The 21,303-nt window shown below is 39.6% G+C and overlaps 1 protein-coding gene across 1 annotated transcript; it reads right to left on the bottom strand.

Annotated features, from left to right (window-relative positions):
• Positions 1 to 1,679: 1,679 nt before the first annotated feature.
• Positions 1,680 to 9,038, bottom strand: SMIM28 (small integral membrane protein 28). Its single transcript, XM_064510201.1, has 2 exons — positions 8,763 to 9,038; positions 1,680 to 2,378 (listed from the first exon to the last, which is right to left on the bottom strand). The coding sequence occupies exons 1-2, from the start codon at positions 8,871 to 8,873 to the stop codon at positions 1,959 to 1,961; spliced, it is 531 nt and encodes a 176-aa protein (XP_064366271.1). The 5' UTR covers positions 8,874 to 9,038; the 3' UTR covers positions 1,680 to 1,958.
• Between the last annotated feature and the right edge of the window lie 12,265 nt (positions 9,039 to 21,303).

Below are 21,303 nucleotides of genomic sequence, written 5' to 3'. Positions count from 1 at the left end.
TAAGGGCTTGGTTTTGCCACTGGCCAATGAGTGAGCTCTGGGCTGAGCTTGAAAACATTGCTCTTTTATGGGGCCATTTGTCCTGCCAGAGGTCCCAGGACTGTCCCCTTCAGTGTTCCCCAGGTGGAAAAGGAGCTCAGCAGGTTTCCATCTAATCCCCTGGCCCCTGCTCAAAGCAGGGCCAGCTGTTAGCTCCAACAGCCTCATAGGACAGGGTCTCCTCACAAGGATGGAGACTGCACCACCTCTCTGGGCAACCTCACCCATTTCCTGACTGGCTTCCTTGGGAAAAGCGCTCCCTTAAAAGCAGCCCAACTCTCTCTTGTTCCAGCTTCTGCCCTGTGTCTCTCACCCTCCCACCATGCACTGCTGTGCAGAGTCCATCCCTGATTTCTTGCCGAGGTCCCCGCAGCCGTCTCTGCCCCAGGCTGGATCAGCCCTGCTCCCTCAGCCTCTCCTCATGGTGTGAGGGCCCCAGACCCAGCCCTCTCAGTGGCCTCTGCTGAGCTTGCTCCCTTTGAGGATCATTCCTTCTTTTTGTGCAAGACACAAGCCAGAAATTGCCAAGGGAGCTTTCTTTAGCCCCTCTCCACTGTCCCCTTTTTCTGTGCTAAGCCTCTCCACCTTCACTGCTGCCCTTTTCAATTTGTACTCTCTATTGAACTGTACTTCAAAGTGGGAGTTGAAGTCTTGTCAGGTGCCTTCACTTGGAAAGGCTATAAGGTTTGGCAAGCTTACAGAGGTGGTAAGTAGGTCAAAGTAATACCAAACAGGTTTTCATCAACTGCTTTTCAGAAATAGTGTTTTGGTGGATTCCTTGGTTCCAGTGTTTCCTACCACCAAAAGAAAAAAAAAAAAAGCAGTCACGCTGTGTGCAGCCAGTCCCGGGCTAGTCCTTGTTCCTAGCATGCTGCACAGTCAGTAGAGGTTTTTGTCTGAAAGAACTATAGTTTACCACGCCCTTCAATGGGGATTAGCCATTGAAGTGCAGATACAGGCTTTCAAAAGATTTAAGCTGAACTTCCCGTGTATTGCCACCAGATGTCCCTGATAACACGGAAGCAAGATGCATTTGCCTGTGAGGAAAGCCTTTCCTCTCACCTGCAGGCTTGCACACCCACCCGCTGTCCACGGCTTGCCCTACGGCCACAGGTGGCTGACACCATAGGCATTACTTTCTCCTTTGCCATGTGGAGCTTGTTTAGCTTAGAGCCCTTCTGAGCACTACTCCTGCTTATCACGTGTTGTGAGCTGTGCAAAGGGTTTGGCTGGCATCTCCTCAGCTTGCACTGAGACAGGCTCAGGCACCAGGCTTCCGCCAGCCTTCTACAGCTGTGGGAGCAGCTGCAAAGCTGGTGTCAGACTGAACTGATGTAACCTGAGGAGGTATGAAAAAAAAGCCTTTCCGTACTCTCGGCTCAAAACCCAAATCCTCAAAATGAAGACAGGAATTAAAATTCCACATGCTGTGTCTTAACTAATGGGGGAGCAGTTGTGGCGGGAAGCAGAGCTTCAGGCTCAGCCTCTGGAGAGCTTCATGGGGCTCTCAGCTGCTGATACGGAGGGGACAAAACGCTGCCCTTGCCTCCCCGCCAGGTCGTGGGAAGGGCCCGACAAGGTGGCCACAGCCCCAGATGTAGGAATGACAAAGGGGAAACTGAGGGAATGCAGATGGACAGACTCTCAGCTGCCATTAAGTTTAATCCTTGTCTGACATGCTCTGTGAACTTGTACACCCATGTTACCAATCTGGCACCAATTCGATTATATATTGTGTGTGTATGTTTGCTAGGAATTGAAGATAGAGGATCCTAGAATGAGGTGAAGAGACTCATTCCCTGTTGTTCCAATCTTCTTTCTTCATTAATTGATTGTTTTTTCCTCATTTGGAATCTTTTTGCCAACTATAAAGGCCAGAGCAGTTCCATGTCTGTGCCTGGAGGGGCTGCATGCTTCAGCTAAGATCCTTCCGTAGGAAGTTTATTTGGTGCTGCTGGTCTGCAATGGCTCTCTTCGTAAGGAGGCACTGGATCTGGACAGAGCTCAGTGTGAGCCTCTTCCATGGAAGTCCTCATGGTGGCCTCCTCATAGGATGGAGGCAAACACACAGTGAGGAACGAGGCTTCGGGGAGCAAAGTGGAGTAGTGGAAGCTCTGCTCAGTGCTCCAGGGCAGCGCTGAAAGGAAATTGGACACATCATGCTCAGGCAGGGCCTCAGGGAGGTCAATGCTGAAGATCTGCCCCTGTGGGGTGGAGCGCTGGCAACGGCGGTACAGGAAGAGCAGCAGAAATGCCAGGAAAAGCATCATGGTGGCAGGCAATATGATGCACAGGAATGGTTCTATATCTTCTTTGGTTGAACTTATCTGTTGTCTGCTCTGTAATCAAAGCAAATAGGTAGTATATCAGACTCCTCTCCTTATAATGAGAGAGAAAATGCATTCCCCAGTCCCTCCACTATGACCTAACTCCTGCATTTCTCTGTGATTTTCTGTCTTTGCATTAGTGACCCTCAAGTAATACATTTTACAGGCTGGTATTGCCAAATTCTATCTGCTGGGCCATAAAATAAAATACTTTGACAGCTAGGGACAAGAGAAATGAAAAGTTGCAAAGGGAGGTGGGTTTCTAGGAAAATCTGTCCAAAGGAAAACAAAAACCACCCTGAAATTTTATGTATTTATGTGTTTTTATTAGTCTTAGTTTATGCTGTGACTAGTTGTGAGAGATGAGTTAAGCTTTCAAAACATGACAAAATACCGAAATCCAGACGAGTAGGGCTAGTGATCTGCCATAACCCATCTAGTGTTGTTTCTTTCTGTCTGAAAATGTAAGACTCTATTGTTTCCTTTAAAGAACAAATATTATGACAGCTATCCCTTTCAAAGGACACCATTGCCTAAAATATGTGTTCTTGGGTTGTTCTAACCTTACAGGACAGCTCTAAATAAATGTAGTGTGTCAGCACAGCCTGAACTGGGGCTTGCTCTTGATATTGTTTTGCAAGCTATGCAGGAATCATTCACCCTTTTTAAAATTAGGGAAAAATAACTTCACAGCAGCTGTGACTATTCTGTCAGCTTAATCTCCTGCATAATATAGCACAAAGACCCCCGTCCCATAGCTTTTGAATTATGCTGTAGTATTAATAGAAGTTATAAGCTTGTCTTTTAAAATAACATTTGTGCTATTCTGTTTTATTAGCTTCACATTTAAAATTTAATATATCTTATTTCACATCTGACTCTGCCTCTAGCTTCTAGTAACTGGATCTCATTCAAAGTTTAGTATAGAGAGAGGGAAAAAAACAAATCCTAAAAGGCCATTTATTATCAAATCATTCACCATGTAAGTATTTGAAGGCTGTAGTCGAATTGCTTTTTCACATTTTCATAGTCAGACTTAATAGATCAATTGATCAGATTTCTGTAGTCTCGAATGAAGGCAGATTTTCAAACTAAAAGAAATCTAACAGTTCTTTTCTCGGACTCTTTGGAAGCATGAAAACAAATGAACTGCTTTCTGTAATGGCTTTGTAAAAAGGGTGTGTAGCTCAAATACTGAGGTCTTAACCCATGAAAACTTCATCTGCCTATTCTCATCCTGTTAGACAAAAGTTACACTGTAACCTATGTTACCCCTCCACATTGTAGTAGTAGTACTAAATTAGTGCTGTGTGGTCATGCCTAAGAGGAAGAAAGTAAATAGGTTTTGACCTCTTTGAACAAAACTAACAGCGTAAGGGAACTTTCTGCTCTTCTTTCTGAAGTATTGTGGGTCTGAGGCCAAAACCATTAAAGTAATTTTAAAATAACTTGAAGCTATTGTGGATTAGACATCAATTTTTTTTTCCTCAGCTCTCTTTTACCACAGAAAAGCGTACCAAAGATCTGTCTCATTTTAGCCATCACTTCTTATTAAAGAGTTTTTGGCAGTACAGTCTGTTGTCTTACCTGACCATTAAATGAGCTAGAGGAAACAAGAGAGTTAGGAGAAACAGTTCAACTATTACTCCTATGAAGACATTAAGTTGTTCAAAAATGAAGAGATTTTCTTTAAAAAATTTAATATTAATACTTCTTATTTTTTCATTAAAATACACTTTATCTTACAAGATGAATGGAACACTTCATCACAGGGAAAATGAGGAAAAGCATACTGTATTATGTTTGTGCATGATGTATACTGAGACTGGTACTGCTATCTTATTAATACTTTTATAATTAATATTTAAAAGAGCTGAGCTTATATTAGAGAGAATTACTCATGATCAATGAAGAACATACTTGAGATCCAAATTTAAGTTTGGTTTAAATTTGTCTGAAGCAGGCTTTCAATCAGATTGAAGTGTTGTTCTTAGGATTTGTAAATGAGTCATGCAGTATAGTGGTAGTTCATGAGGATAGAAGATGTGAATGACAGTGTCTGATACATGGCTAATAAGAGGTATATAAAGCCCTGATTCTCCTGTCTTTAAACTTAGTGTACTTCCCTAAGAATTTCACTGAAAAGAAGTTCATATTTTGAATAAGGGCTAAGAAACTGTGTATCCTTCATATGCTGGTGGAAGCACAGCCTAGTACAGCACATCCGGTGTGGATGGAGAGTGTCAGCCTGTGGGGAGGATGTACGTACTGAATACACAGCTATGGGGAGGAAAGCCAAAAAAAGCAGCTAAGAGTGAGGAAAATAAGACTGACTAGAACTGAGAAAAGGTCTGAGGAGTAAATGCTGGGACTTCTCTCTCACTGTACCAGTCCCATTCTCTTTTGAAGAAAAAGGAAAGGGCTGGCAACAGACTGGGAGTCAGGGGGAGAAAAAGTTAGGCTTTAATGCATTAACAAAGGGTCTTGGCATACTCTGCTCTGAAGCACAGACTGGAACCCAGCAGCCTTGGGTCTTGCAAAGAAACATCTATCAAAAGAAATCTGTGAAATGTATTGGTGGAAGGTCCAGATTGCATCTAATGGTAAGAAAATGGGAGAAGAGAAACTATTTGTGGCATAAGCTAGCTCAGAAGTTCACAGTCCGCGACAGGTATAAAAGGACAACCCAAACTTATTTGGATGCCAGTGTAATTACTAGGTCAAAATTTTCCCTTTTTTTGAAAGCCGTACTGAAGTAAACAACGCAAATAGAAAATCAGAAAATTCAAGCCCTCAAAACTGAACAAAGCCAGAATTTTGGAAATATATGAATCCTTAATTTGACGAATAGGGCATGTGATTTTCAATTATGCTATTGTGTACACAGTGCCTATTCTGGGATTGTAGTAGATTGCTTGGGGAAGAAGACTATAGTGCCCCAGGGTCACGTGTTGCAGAATTTGTAGAGTATGTAGTGCATAGTCGGGAGATTGGGGGAGAGAAAGGACTGTCTTGCAGTTAGGCGAACTGAATGCTCTTCTGGGGAAATGTATTCTTGTTGCTGTTACCAAATTCTCTAATGTTAGCCAATGCAGTTCAGCTGAGGTGTTCAGTGGGAGTTATTGGTTAGGTATTCCTCGTTTTGAGTTTCGGAGTTTAGGCAGATCTACACGAATTCTGCATCTGCATTGCTGCATATGAGGTTCAAAGAGTGGTGCTCTGAGCCTGTGAGTACTTTATCATGCTAAGATATCTAAGCAAATATGTTAAATAAAATGGTCACAACACCACAGAGAATTATAAAGCAGTTCATATCCTCTTGTACTCAAAATAATGATACATAAGGACCAGGTGACTATACATTCAGTAACGTTCATAAAACATGGGGTCCTCTACTTACGCATGTTACCAAAAAGACATGAGAAACGCAAGGTTTGAAGAAGAGGCAGTAGGTAAGACTGATCTGTATGCTGAACAATAAGGAGAGAATAGGGTATTGAATAGCTGGTAATGAAGTGAATACCATTTTGTCCTGTGCAGTTGAGGGGAAGAAAAAAAAAAAAGTAGTATGGGTTATGAGTCTCTGCAAAATATTAAAATGTGAAGCAGGTAGAATTAAGAATTCATTTCTGATACATGTTTTTGTATGCTGATAGGTGAGATTAAGGACCAGTTTTTCTGAGTCTGTGTCTTCAAGTGTCCATAGCTTTTTGAACGCAGCTAATGTTAGGCCTTACCTTTGTGTTTTGGTGAAATAATCTGTAGGCTACTTAGGGTATCATTTGAATTGAAATTGTTTATAAATTGTACTATTCAGACTGCCCCACAGTTGCCCAGAACTTGAAGCATAAATCACAGTGAGTTACATATTCATTTTGTTATTGCATCCTGCCAAACATTCTTTATAGTCTGATTTTATACTGAGATGTAGTTCAAGAAACATTTACCACAGTTGATTAATTTTTTATAGATATATCTGATTATGTATCGAAGAAAAGTATTGGGAGACAATCGAGCAGTACTAGTCACTGATTTTCTGTTACATTTTGTGTGCCTGTTTTGGGGATGAATGGCTAAGGGGCTACCGAGGAACGTTGCAAAGATCTTGACATAAAGATTTGGATAATCTTATGCCCATAAAAACAGATTATACCAAAAATAGAAGTAATTTTAATGAAATTAAACAAAGATAACATTAAAAATATTTCCTCTGAAGTTCTAAAAAATAAGTAAGAAACAGTTGATTAGCATGTAGGTATCAAAAAATAGCTGCTGAAACTGAAAAATAAAATGATCTAGAAATGAAACTGAATCTTCAGTAATTGAAATGAAGGTGTAAGCAAATAAACTAACTGAAAAACATATGTAAGGTCTCTACTGTTGAACACCTGGAAGTTTCCAAAGGAAGCATATTAAGTGACATGTTTAGGGAATCATTTGGCAGTATTTTCTTGACCAGTTTGTCTCTGATACTGCTGTGTCACTTGAGGTGAGCATGTTCTGCCTGTGTTATCACAAGTAGTTACTGTAGATTTTGTGATTTACAAAAGTAGGGCTCTGACTTCCAGCATTGAAACAAGCTACAGACCGCATTGTTTCCCATAAATGCAGGGGAAATGTCCTTTATAAAGAGAGAAAGGAAGGAAAAGTGCAAAGGGACTGTGTTTCCAAGAAGCATTCTATTTTCCCTGAACTGATTTTTAATAGGTCAGTTTGGCCATGGTAGATTACTTCCTGTTATATTTATTCTCTTTCTTTTAGTTTGTATCTTCATATGGATTGAAGTGATGTGTCAGTTTTCCAAAATATTGAGCACAAAATAGAAGTAGTAAAGCCTTTCACTAGTAATTTGTCTGCCTACGTTTTTCAACATGCTGGGCATGTACATTGCTAGCTTACAGATTACATGACCCATATCAGTTTAGATGAGCTTTTACTCGTGCCTATTGGTAAAGAAATGAAATGCAGAAAGCAGATGAGCTGTGTGACATTTCCATAATGAGAAATTGAATGGTTTTAGAACTGAACTCTTTATATCAACAAAAGAAACCAAGTACCTGGTGTAGAAGGGAATGACCTAATTAGGGAAAATAGGAGTTTAAAAGAAGCTTTTGTGTAAGGATGGAAAGCTGAAAGTTTACTTGACTTGCTTGAATTTCCACTGAAGTGGTTGTTTGATTGGTTCTAGGATCTGTGTTGTTAATGATTTGCTAGGTTACTTAGAAGTTCATAAAACAATTTTTTATTAATATAGACCATATTTACACTAATGCTTTTGAATATGGTTTTTGAAGTTGAAGCAGGAAACAGGTACTTCTGAAATGCTTTAAGGAGACTTGGAATAAAGCCTGAATTGAGAATCAATGGCTGTGGTCCATCTACAGGTGCTTTTCTAAATTTCGCCCTGCTTCTTAAAAGCTGATTCATTATTGCATTTAAAAAGCAACAACATACAGCTATGTTGGCAGATAGGAAAATATTTTAATGTGTATTTATATATATAAATAATAACACACAATTTTAAACTGAGCCTAGATTTGCACTGAATTTTCAAATACTTCTTAAAAAGTGATTCTGATGATACCTGTAGCTGTTCGTTTCTAACTGTCAGACAAAACCAGTTTCAGTGTGTGAAGACATTGCTGTTCCAACTCTGGCAATGTTACTCATGAGGTAGAATTTGTTAAAATTGTAGAGACATTTAAAAACTATGTTTTCTTCTGTTCCACACCCTGCCAACCCCCTTCTTATTTTACAACAGTATGTTTGATATCTCAGCCAACAAGCTTTGCTAGCTTATTTGCTAATAATACTTAACCCAGGCTTTTACCAGACCTTTACTACAGGTGCACCTAAAATCATTATCTCTCATCAGAGACACCCTTTCACTGTATCCCAGACAAAGACAGAAAAGCAGGCTGTTTTCCTCTCTGATGGCTACTTCCCTTCCCCCACTTGCCTGCATGTGATCCTCCCTCTGAGAAGTAATCAGTGTACAGCTTAGAGAACAAGAGTTCATTGCTGACTGCTACTGACTCTTAACATGTGCAGAAAGGCTTCGTGGGACCAGATCCAAAGCATAAACATGTATTTTAAAAAAAGGAAATCAAGGAATAGCAGATGTATTAGGCTTAAAAGAAATAATTAAACTTTCCTACCTGCCACTCCAGCAAGATTTGCCTTCTACTGTTTTTCTGTCACCGCAAATGTGTTTAAAACAGCCTAACAGCAATAAATGCTTTGACTCTATGTAACCTTACTGCTTTGATACATCTCAATACCCATGTATTCACTATGTGCTTGCACGCTGAGGCATTATACAAACATGTGCGCACACACGTACACACACGCACACAAAACAAAGGATATTCCACAAAGACAAGGCAAGGTACAGACCTGAAGCTCTGTTTCCAGAAGTGGCCCAGTTGGTTCACTGGTTAACCAGTCATAGTTTCCTCTGTCAGCCTGTCCAAATTTTCTCCAGCTGCTGCCTAAGAGCCACCTCATGCTTTCATTAACCTGGTCTTCTGTCTTCGTGCCTCCACCTTGCTTCACCGCTTGCAACTGTGTCCCCGCCTTCCAGCCTTGACCCAGCTGGGCTGCTCTCAGCTAATGATCATTTATAAATTATATTCTGTTTATAGTGGTAAGGAAAGGCAAAAATAAGTTAGATACCCCACCACCACCATCAGGAAACGAGGCAAATAGATCTCCGAGTCTCTCCCACTTCCAGCTCAGTCTCTGTGGATTTGCTTCAGTGGCCTACATTAACAGCAAAGCTGGCATCAGGTATCAGGGAGTCCGTCTCTGATAGCATTCTGATTGGAGAGTTCCCTGCATTAGGATTATTAAAAGGGGAATTTGCATGTGAATCTGAGACCACATGGTCATGACTCCATGTGGATAAATAACATTCTATATTTAGATATCTAATAAACACTTTTCCAACAAAATAAAAAAATCTTCCGTGTCCAGAGTGAAGGTTCCTTTCTCAGCTACATGTAATGCAAGGAGAAACCAGCAATCCAGCCAGATTTTTCTTTCCCGTTGCTGGAACATACAGTAAATAGTGAGAGGGGTTTCTGGGTGGAGAGGCAAGGACATAAGGCTAAATGCTATGCTGAATTATTTAAAAGCATTAGAATGTAGATGTTAATGATAAATGCAGAGAGAGATCTCTGCCAGAAGAGCTTTGGTCACTGAGAGTATATGACTGCTTTCAATAATAACAAGTTGTCAATTTTATTAAATCTGTACTTGTTTACTGCCTTTTAGGATACACATTGTTAGATGGAAACTGCTGCGAGTGAGAAGCTTTTGTGATTTTTTTTTAAACAAAAAAAATCTCAGTGATATTTATTAACCTCTAAGGGGAACATTATTTAATCTATGTTAGATGAAGGTTTGATACTCACAGAAAAATTGGAGATGACTTTTTCTTTTTGCTATGAGGAGGGGAAGAGGCTGTCAGTAATACTCAGTTCAACTGCAAAGTAGTTTGTATGGTTTAAGATTACCCTGTTCAAGCAAATACACTTTTCTGGGCTGATAATACAAAATTGGGGGTCAGGATTCCTACATTTTTTTCTTGCTTGGATTTCCTTTCTTCCATTTTTCTTTCAAACTCACTGCTCCCCAAAAACTGTAGGCCTAATTCAGAGCAGGCTGAATACTTAAAACTCCAAAAAAAGGCAGTAAGAAGTGTCAGTGCCTGATATTTCTGACAAATGTGTATTCTGAACAAGAGTGTGTTTCTGAAAGAGTGTATTCAAAGACAGGCTTTGATCCCTGCAAGTTCAGCATACAGGATGGATTTAACCTGTAGATGACTCTGGACTGTGAAAGAGGGGAAATTGTTTGATAAACCCAGGTTAAACTGCAACCAGAGTGGAGAATGGAGAAGGATATTGAATGAAGGGTTGGTCTTGGTGCTAAAGTAGCTGCATCGTTCCTTTGGGAACTGGATTTTGTCCTTGCTTCTGCTGAAGATTTCCTGTGTGATCCTAGAAAGGCCACCTAAGCCAAGCTTTTACACGATAGTCAAAAGATTCCTCCTTTTCTAGGTGCCTCACTTATAATCTTAGAAAGTACTTTCAGAAGTGCTGAGCACTTGCAGCGGCAACCAGAGTCGGGGAGTTATGGTTTGTATTACACTGTCCCCTGAGAAGCTGGGTCCTAAATGGGGCTTAACAGGTTGCACCAAAATAATGAAATACTTCTGACATGATTTCCTTATGTCTCACTACCTTGTATGGAAACAGGAATGACAATCATTTTCCCTCGCTGTGGCGCTAAGAAAATAAATTCCTTATGACTTTAGGACTATGTAGTTTATATCTGACTTTTCACATGCAAGTAGGAAACATTCATGTACAATTTTCATTAGTGTCATAATACAGCACCTAAGTTTATTAATTCTATTTTATAAGGTTTGCTATAAATGCGATTTTGCAGTGTGTGATGAGTAATGAGGAGAAGTAAAAGATTATTTCTGCTCACAGTATGAACACACTGTGTGGCATCCTCAGTTTGTTGGATGAATTTTAGCCAAAATTAAGGTGTGCACTTGTAAGATTGGGAACAACTGACCTGATTTATCAAGTGCGTTGTTGAATCCTCTATGTCTAGAAAATGTTTGTTTAAGAATGATTTATTTTTGTAGAGTTGAGGTCAAATGGGAATTAATTGGGGAAAGGCAGTGGCCTTTGTCAGGCAGGCAGTTAGAATAGAAAATCACAGCTATCTCTTTGGCTTCATAATCAGTGGGACCAGCAGGAAGATTATTGAGAGCACTAGAGATAGTCTTCCTGCTGCCAATAGTCTGACACTCGTCTGATTTACTGCCACTGTAGAGAAGATCTGCTTTTGTGCAAAACAGGAGCAGTCCCGCTTTCAGTAGAATTTGTGATGACAAACTTGTTGCAAACTTCTAGCAACTCTGTGGACATAAACTGTTATTTTTCCTCACAAATTGATCATAAATATGATCACAGCTTGGCCATACTTTAGAGTGGAAGATAAAAGGAACATCATTGAATCCAAGCCTCGCGGACAAATTTCAAGATTGCCGCTTTGAAGTGTGGGGGTGGTAGGACTTCAGAGGTCTTCATACATGGACAGAACAACAAACTTATTTCCTGACTTTGTTCTTTGAAGTAGTTGAACTACTGAGTCATTTTGATTGGCCCTGCCAATAGTCTGGAGAATATAACTGGCATGGACTAATACAGCCAAGTTGATTAAAATTTGCTAAAGCTTTATAAAACAATGAAAACATGATGTTTATAATTATTAGGTGGTGTTGCTAATCTCACTTCTAATGTTCCAGTGCAGAGCAGAAGGAGACTTTCTTAGGAAGCCTAGCACTGCAGAAAATCAGCACCTTCACTGTTCTCAGTATGAAGCTCAAATCATCTGTCATAAATAATTAATATTTCTGATCTGCTGAGATGTTAGAAACTAGCACTGTAATTCAATGCTGTATTGCCACTGATATTATTAGGGAACAGAATATCTGGAGTGCCCGAGGTGCCTTTGAAATTTCTTGCTACTTTCTTCCCCCAGTTTCTTCTGCTGCTTTCCACAGGAAATGGCAAACTTTTTCAGTTTTAATGATGTCCCTGTTGGGAAGGTGTTTTGTGAAAGGCTAACTTGAATAGTGCAATTATTATGTAATTACATTTATATATAACACATTTATAATTTATATTATACAATATTATATATAAGAATACTATATATTACAATATATAATACAATAATAATATAATGCAATCACAATTAATGGTGAATGAGGTGTTAACATTTTAACTGTACTGTGTTATTCAGTGTAGATTTATCAGCTGAGGTGCAGGGAGATACTGCCTTCTGTCTATAATCAGCTGATGTGTGCTTCAGGCAGGAGCAATGTTTGCTCTTGTGCATTTCTTTTCACTCATATAATTAATCAAATAATATGGATATATATACATTATTATATTACTATATTAATCAAATCATATATTAATCAAATCATATGGATTTGATTGATCTTTTGGTAATTTCCTAGCTATATTGAGATTCAGCCTTTTTTTTTTTTTTTTTGAAGCATCATTGTCTTTGTTTTTCAAACTTATTTGAAAAGAGGTAACTTCTGAAGAGGAACCCCTCTCCCCTCCCACACAGAACTGAAAACACTGTCACAGTGAAAACACTGTCCAAGGGGTAGACATAAATTGACATAACCCCACTGAAAACAAGACAGCTACCTCCATATGCTGGAGAGCAACATTTCTTGCCAAGCTAAGCACCCTAACAAGTCTATAGAAATGGAGAGAGGAAGACCCAATAGCAAAATGTTTCCAGGCCAGCAAGCTCATGTTAAGCCCTGGCAGTGGGAGCAGGAGGAGGTATTTCCCAGATACTGATTCGATGCTGCAGACAAGTAGCTGCAAGCAAAACATTTACAGAGAGTGCCAATGGCAGAGTGAGGTCATTTCTCTACCAAAGCAGGACTATCTTCTGCAGAATATTCCTTGATGTTTTGCCAATGTAACAGTCTTTGAAGAACTCCATGGCTATGGCTGGGTGCTGGTGACTGACCACTTCCCTGTCTATCTGACAGTTCTGTTTAGAGGTTTTGTAGGTTTTCTTTTGTGGATTCTTTTTTTTTTTTTTTAATTTCTGTCAAGCCAGGTTTAATCCCCTTCACTTATAGTTCTTCATTCTTAACCTGAAGTTTCATTTCCTTATTTAAGTCTGCCAGTATGTGCATTGTATGGTGCTATACTCCTATATAGCCGAACTACATGAAATCATCTTTATTCTTATAGGAATAGAAAACAGCCATTAAATTATCTAGTCTTACTTCCAGCATTTTCTCATCACTTTCCTAGATGTGTTGCTGAGTGCTGAGTCCAATTTTCTTTTGAGTGATTTGGAATTACCACTGTTCTGCTTGGGAATCCTGGGCTTAAACTGAAAACTGGGTATGATCTATAGGTTGTATTATGTCAGCAGTAAAAAACAGGAAGCAAAGATTAGCTAGACATTAGGAAGGAAGGGGAGGTGCCTTTATTTTTCTTTCTTCATCTTTCTCAGGGTTGTAATCCCTTGGCTTCTGCATCTGTTTAATTTAACCTGAGGTTCCCAGGAGAGTAAGTGTCCCTTTCTCCCTCCTCTTTCTCAAAATGAAGTTACAAGCAGCTTACAGTCATCATTTCTGAAAGACTGTTAGTAAAAAAGGTTAGAATTGCACATGCATTTAAGCACCTCCGGGTGAAGTGAATCATTTCTGAAGAGCCCAGCGGCTGCCTATCTACTTTTTTAGATGCACGTGCTCTTTTAGAAGCATTGCCATAAAGTTAGTGAGAGATTAGGTGTTTCACTACTTATGTGTAAGGAAGATACACAAAAAAGAAAAAAATGCAATAAAAATGCCTGTGACAAAGGGAGCAAGGAAATAGAAAGGCACTAAACAGATAAACACCCAGCTTTGCTGGTGTCTGAGAAGAGGGGCAGAAGCACCATGGCAGCAGGTAGACTGAAGATGGAGACAGGGAGAGAGGAGGGGAGCTGTAATGTGTGTGTGCGCATGCTTGTGGACAACACAAAGAGGCTGATGTTGCTGGATGAAGAAGAGCTCATTCTGTATTCTGAAAAAGCTTGCTCTTTGCAGTATATCAAAATAAATGACATCCCCTTCAGTCGAAAATAATAATTCCTTAAATATCCCTGAAAAAAGCTCATTGAGGTTTCTTATAGAAGATGGTAATTTAGTGGCAATAAAAAATTTCCACTCTGTTTTCCATTTTTTTAATAGAGGTCTATACCATTCTGTCACCAGCAATGTAACCTAAGCTAAACCATTAAAAACAAGGCTGAGCTATTGCTCTTTTCATTAAAAAAAACGTATTCTAGATCTGGGAGATGTATTCTCAATAGACTGTCTAATGCAAGTGTAAAATTTGCCTATATTTAACTACCAACTGTAGGCACCATTACAAGCTGTAATATTTGCAGCATATGTAATAATGGCCATATCTCCACTTTTACAATGTTTCAGGAAGCAGAGCACGTGTTTCCTACCACTGATGTTATAGTGACACATGCTTTTTTGTATCTTTTATCCATACTTTATTTCTTTTGCTGGTGTCTTCCAGTACTGCATGCCAATATTTGGAAATATATCTTTAAGGAGAGGATAGAAATGTCTGGTCAACCTTAAACTGAGCTTTTTAAAGTAAGCTTTTGAAATTTGTCTGTATTTGACCAAACACCATTTGTTTTTATAATATGATATTGTTCATTCTATCTTATGTTATATGCCCTGATTATTGACTTTGTGTAATGCTGGTATTGGCCTTACATATAGACATTGCAAGTGATTTGTAGATTCTTGTGTTGTGTTTATTCAGCAAGTTAGGAACTGATGAAATAATGAATTACAGTGGAAAAAATCTACAAAACTTAGATTGTTCAGACTTCAACCTCTCTTGCAGCATGTTTGAAAGATTAAAAAAATAAAACTACAGCAACCTGCAATCGCTTTAGCACCATCATTGCAGAAAAAGGATTAGAAAGGGAGACTACACTGATGAATTCTCTTCTTTCCCAACCAGAAATGTTTGGGATGTGGCATGAAAGCCAATTGTCCTGTCGGTTCCCCTGCCCCAATATCCCAGTAGCTCCAGGTATCTTTCATGAATATTGTTGAAGTTCTTGTTTCTTGCTCTGCAGCTGCCTTCTGTATTTGTTTTCCTTAGATGTATAAACTTGCATTTTTTTCAGGTCGAATCTCACTTTTTTAATCACTGTCATTTTGATAGTCTTTTAGTTTGTTGGATTTTTTTTTCTGTTTGTTCTCAGGTGCTTGCATCTTACTTCTGTACTGTGCAGGGATTTAGTTAATGTGCTTTATACTTCTTTGCCAAGATTGCTAATGACTGTCTGACAAAACAGTATCTAATTCTGGCTATTGCGTGATTCTACTAAAACAATTCAGCCCAGCTAAGTGCAGTGATGTTGTGATTTTTGCTTTGCCTACAAAGACTGAGTTACAATCTGTTTAACAACTCCGTGTTCAAAACTGTATTATTTTCTGATGGAGTTTTGTGAACCCCTGTACCAAATACCTTGATATTGTATCTAAACACAACAGTCTCTGTTTTGTTTCAGCATTTGTTGCTTACACAGCAAATTTGATACAGAAACATGATTATATTTTCTTAGCATGATTTGGTCAATGTCATTTACTGCCAAAAATCTGTCTCATCTAGATGCCAAATGAATTAGTGTCTTTCTAATATTGTTTGCTCATAACTGACATTAAATACTTAGAGCCATTATGGCCAAGAGAGCCCTATCAGAGAGGGGAACCCCTGTATCCTCTTCTGACTGCTAAAACTAGTTGGTTCTTCACCAGATTGGAAAAAATAGCTGCAAGTGACTTAAAGTTTTACCTTTGCCATTGTGTTAAGGTTGGGTGCAGTTCTGGAGCAGCAGAACTGTAGATAGTAACATCCTCCTTTACAGAATTAGAGAAGCCCTCATGTCCTGGTTGTTCTCATTAACAGTGAATCTGTAAGTCTTTATTTGTCTTTGTTAAAATGGATGAAACATTTGATAGCCTGAGGAATATGGCTTTTGAAATATATTTTGTACATATGTAATAATAATAGTAAGAAACAGTGAGTTGCTAATTATCTGTGTAAAGTAGAAGAAATGAGGTAGTATTTCAGCTTGCAGTTGCCCATGTGTGTGAGGAATAGTTGTATGACAAACATGAACGAAAATGATATTGGGGGTCTGCAAGCTCCTAGAATGATCTCTCTGAGAAGTGAGAGAGAAAACATGAGGAGAAAAATGCAGTATACTGGAGGATAAGCTCAGGTAATAGAGGTTGCCCAGTTTTCATCATCTAGCCTGTAACGCTGAGCAGGCTGTTTACTTGCTTTTCCTTAATCCCTTTCTATTACTGGTTCAGTAACTTTCCTGAAACTGCAGAATACGTCCATATCACACCTGGGGTTGTAAATGAGAAGACATTCCTCTAGGTTTGTGCTCAGTTGCCATGGAAAGGCCCCCCCGCAGGAAGGAAAAGGAAAGGCCCTCCTTCAGGAAGGAGAAAATTACTCTAGTCCATGGGCTTCTGAATCCAAATGAAACTTTCTGAATTGAAATGTGCATTATTTAACAGAGCATTGGCTGAGAGGCTACTGGCAATTTTATGCCATTTTAATTTAGCTGAACTGGAACATCACTTTGCTTGAAATAGCATGCATTCTGTGTACTATTTCAGTTCAGGGTTCACTTTCTGAGATGATAGTCAAAACTTCAGTTAAGTGTAAAGATTCCTACTTACAATTTGTGGAGAAGATGCACAGCCTCCTTCACCTGTAAAATAAAATTTGCTATAGAAATGATGTACATGAAGAAAATCTTGTGCACGAAAAAGGCCCCAGACCTGCAGACACAGCAAGAGCTCTATTTTCTCAAGTGAACTCATAGTTCATATTGTTAGCAAAATGACAGCCAAGTTTAGATGCAAGGGTATGATCCATATTGCCCAAAGAAAGGTGATACAACCTTACATGAACAAAGATTTATTAGCCGAGCCCATAGCTGGTAGCATATGTTGACTTCAAAGTTACCTGAAGTGAGAAAAAGAAGAAAGAAAAAAGAAAAAAAGAGAAGGGAAAAATCTCCACCAGCCAGCTGGGAAGAGAAAGCAGGGATTTCCCAGGTAAGCATCTTCCTTGAGGTGTCCTCTCAGTGCAGAAGGTACCCCCAACACTTTTCTCAGTGCAACTATATCGTTTTCATCAGTCCCTGTTGGTTGTTTTAGCTTATGATGCTATTAGTGTCAATGGCAGCATGCTTGATGCGGTGCAGGTGCTGCACGCTGACTGGTTGTTAAGTGTATTACTGGGTAATATTTATTGCGTATGTAAATGACTGCTATCTACTATATGTAAATGACTTATCTACTAGGCTTTAAAATTACAAACTAAAAGCTACAAGGGGAAGGGTGAAGAGATCTTAGTATGGAGATTAAAAGCTAAAAGACGAAAGGTGCTGAGAGAGAGGAAGAAAAGAGTGATATAAAATCAAAGGCAAACATTTTCCATGAGAAGCTTGACATAACATACACAAAAATGTTTCAGAATCAGTCAGCGCAAGGCCGTGAGCATAGGAGCGCTTGGGACACCAGGGTACAGGCACTGCTTCAACCTCCTTGGCGTGGGTAGGGTGAAAAGCAGGCTACAGAACTGAAAATGGAAAGCCCTCAGTACGAATAAAGTTAAGGCACCATGCAACACCCTTAAGAAGAAAAGTTAGGTAGAAAGGCAAGGTTTAGGTGTAAGGTTTTTACAAATAACAGGCTTAAGCAATTCCTTGCTGTCAGTTGGGTGTGGCATTGGAAACATAAGGTTATGAGTGAAAGGTATAGTCTGAGTGATGATCTGTGAGTGACTGGAGGGGAGTTATAAATATTTGGAGAATGTAAGCTGTTGAGAATTATTATTCAGTGTGGATAATCTTATAACTAAGAGACTAGGTTTTAGCCTAGGAAATTTAAGCTGCAGACCAAGAATGATTTTCTGATATTGAGCTGTATTGAGTTATGTGATGTCTTCTGAGGGAAACTGCCAGTGAAGTGGGGACTTGTAAAAGTAGGTGGGACAAAATGGTAGTAAATGTATTGTAGAGCAAATTCACCTCTGGGGCTCAGGGAGGTAGAATGGGTGATCTGAACAGTTTTCTGGCCTTTCATATGCACAGTCTCTTGTGCTCTAAACCCATAAGACTGATCATCATCATGTTAAAAGGCATTGAGAAAATATCAACTGCAGGGACCTTCTCCTGGATATTGCAGGAGTGAGAAGAACTGGCATTATTGTGCGTTCCGGTTCAGTCTGCATGTGTGTTTTTGGTGAAGCTATGCAAAATTTTGTTCCTGTGTGAACCTCTACGGGAACAGATTTGTATAGTGGGGAAGGTTTGGGTCAAGGCTGATTATATGTGGATTTTCTTTTTAAAGGATAATTAAATTTTGTTTGGGGCAGTGTTGTACAAACAGAATAAGCTGTGAACAGACCAGCTTAGGTAGTTATTTGATTTGATTTCTGCTACAAGGTTGGGATCCTCTCATCTCATTTCCAGGGGTAGCCTCAATCTTTCAAGGTCGAGTCACTTGGTGTATTATGGCAGGAGGAACTGCATGTCTGCTGTGGGGTAACGACAACAACCGCACAGGCAAGTTGCTGTAGTGGGCCCAGGTTGTGGGGGCAGAAGTAGTCCTGACTGATTAGACACATTTATTGGTGTTTTGCTGTTGCTACTCAGATTTTTTTTCCCCTTTGTTTGGCTCTCAACAATGCTTTTCAAGCTGTGGTGCCTTTTTGAAAAGGATGCTTGCCCAGCCTAAACTGCTGATTTTGAAGGCTCAGGCTCAAGAATGATGTGGTCTAAAAGAAACACTAAAAGTAGAGCTGAGTCACATAGTCTGGCACTCAGTATGCCCTGCCCTGTCTTCCTCTTTCTCACTCTGTCTTTTTAGCAGCCACTGCAGATCTCTCCTGTCTTCTAGGATGGCACACCAGGGAGGGCTGGGATATATTTTTCCTGGGATATATTTTCAATACCCCTGCCACCCCTGAGGGACACTTAATGTTGGTCATCCTTATTGTGCTACTCTCAGTACAGCTCTGCTTAAAAAATTCTGTGGCAAGCTGATACACTGCAGTTCCTTTCCATTGGTCTTGCTGCTGCTGTTGTCCCAAAATGCAAGAGGAGATTTGAATGAGAACTTGTAAGAAAAAATTATTAGTAAACTAGATTTAAACTTTCACCTTCTTCTTCTTTTTTTTCATGGCTGGCTTCGCAAACTAATAATCTTTATCCTCTTGGGTTTGGGGCTGGTCACAAGAGCCTACATTGAGATATTCAATTATTTAGCATCCTTTTTGAAAGAAAAGGTAATGTATGCAAGAGAGATGTAAGATCCACTCTGATGAACATCCCTGCAGCCGGGACTTTAAATGAATGTTTTTATTGGAGCGCACAAACCTTCTTGCTCTTATAGTGCAACCATTGCAATTCTATGCAGAAGCTGATTCCCCTGTTTTCCCAAGGGAAGCTTAATTCCTTTGTTGGTTTGAAACACTTGCCTGCAAAAGAGCCTTGTCACCTTCCTCTCCTCTACGTGAGTTACTGCAATACAAAATCATTTTTCATTTTCCCATTATGTTTGACATTCTTGTTTCTCAAGCGTGAAGATTCATCTATTTCTGACCTCCTGGGCACATTTATAGGGTTAGTTTTCAATATAGCATCTTATCCAATTTTATTTTGATCTGTTGAGTTTCTGGGACAAAGAAGAACTTGATTTGAAGAACAAAGCAATGCACCAGGAATGTAATGTTGCATTTGAAATCATAGTAAAGAAAATAAATAATGAACAAATGCCATGCAGGAGAATAAGTTAAATTATTTTAAAGTGAAGTCATTCTGCTAGATTGTGCTGAGGAATGAGGGTGATGAGAGAGACCTCCTGAAAAGTGTCTGTGCTAACCAGATCAAACAAAAATAAACAGTTTGGGCATACTTCCTTAGAGCTGGAAGACCAGAAGTATTGTCTCTGCTTTATGGTTTCAGATCTCCTGGTAAATATAGAGTAGACAAAGGTGCAACTTATAAAAAACAATTAGATTTATTACCACAGATTTCTCTCAGAAGTCAGAGATGTTTAAGCAACTAGGCTAATTCTTTTTGGTATAAGATTAGGACTAAATTAGCATGTGCTTATATTTAATGTGGTTCGATTTTTTGGGGATGCTGATGTGTTTTGAAACCTGCATGCTGAATGCACTGTTCTAGGACATTGTATCATGCGTTCACTGAAGAGTTCAACCTGTGTTTGTTTACAGTGTTATTGTATGTAAGAGGTTTATCCTGATGCTGGCTTCTTTGCAAAAAGCTCAGAAATTAGAGCTCATCCTGTTTTTCACATGGCTCAGCTGAACCCAAGCCTGATTCTACCTTTTACTTGCACTTCTGTCATAGGCTCATCCAGGGGACTGAAAGAAAGGTTTCTCTGTCTGTAAAATGTGGATAAAGCAACATCTATCTTGAGAGAGCATGCTTTCAGTGAGACTGGTGAAAGTATTTTCCCATTATTACTGTGGTGGTACTTTCTGGGTGTTTGGGGTGCTTAGATATGCTGGTGGCCTCCTATGCAGTGTCTTAGCTGTTGCAGCCAAAACCTGTGTCCCTTCTCTTTTGTTTTCTCCTGAGTATCACTGTTCTGTAGGCAGTTCTGTACCTGGCTAGACTGCTCGGAGTAGGTCTCCAGCCTTTTTCTTGAGGTTATAGTTCACCCACTCCTTTGTTACCCCCATCAACATAAGATGATAATCTCCAAAAAGTATTATGGTTTAAAAGGCCAAATGAGGAAACTTTGAATTTCCCTCAAGGGGGTTCAGGACAGCAAAATGATTAGTTTGCCTTGCTATTATGCCTCCTATAAACTGTTTTTTTTTAATTGCTGGGTTTTTTTCCCCCCCACTGGCCAAATTATCTGACAGGTCCACAGCCTTGGGATAAGCATTGGGCCAGAGGATGCAGTGTAAATACTTTTGGCACTTCTGAGGTCAATAATGACAGATTTTTGGCTTGCTCAGTTTGTTTTCATCCCATGTGTAAAACGGTAGCAGTGATACTTCAGCCTTTGTGAGACAGTGAACTATGGAGATGAGACATGCTGTGCGTGTTCCCTGGCTAAGTTAGAGAGCTTTCAGTTGAGCCCAAGAGAGGATGCAGAGGGTCGCAAACTTCTGTCCCACTCAGTTGGGGAAGGTTCAAGGTTTTGACTCTCATTTGCTTTATTCAGCTACCCCTTCATGGTGAGAGGACATACTGACAGGCATCTTCACTCGTGAGACTGCTGGGATCTCTC

The sequence above is a fragment of the Dromaius novaehollandiae genome, chromosome 3, assembly GCF_036370855.1.
Source record: "Dromaius novaehollandiae isolate bDroNov1 chromosome 3, bDroNov1.hap1, whole genome shotgun sequence".
In the NCBI taxonomy this organism is placed as follows: Eukaryota; Metazoa; Chordata; class Aves; order Casuariiformes; family Dromaiidae; genus Dromaius; species Dromaius novaehollandiae.
Note: the sequence above shows the minus strand (reverse complement) of the source record. Positions and strands in the feature narration are given on the sequence as shown.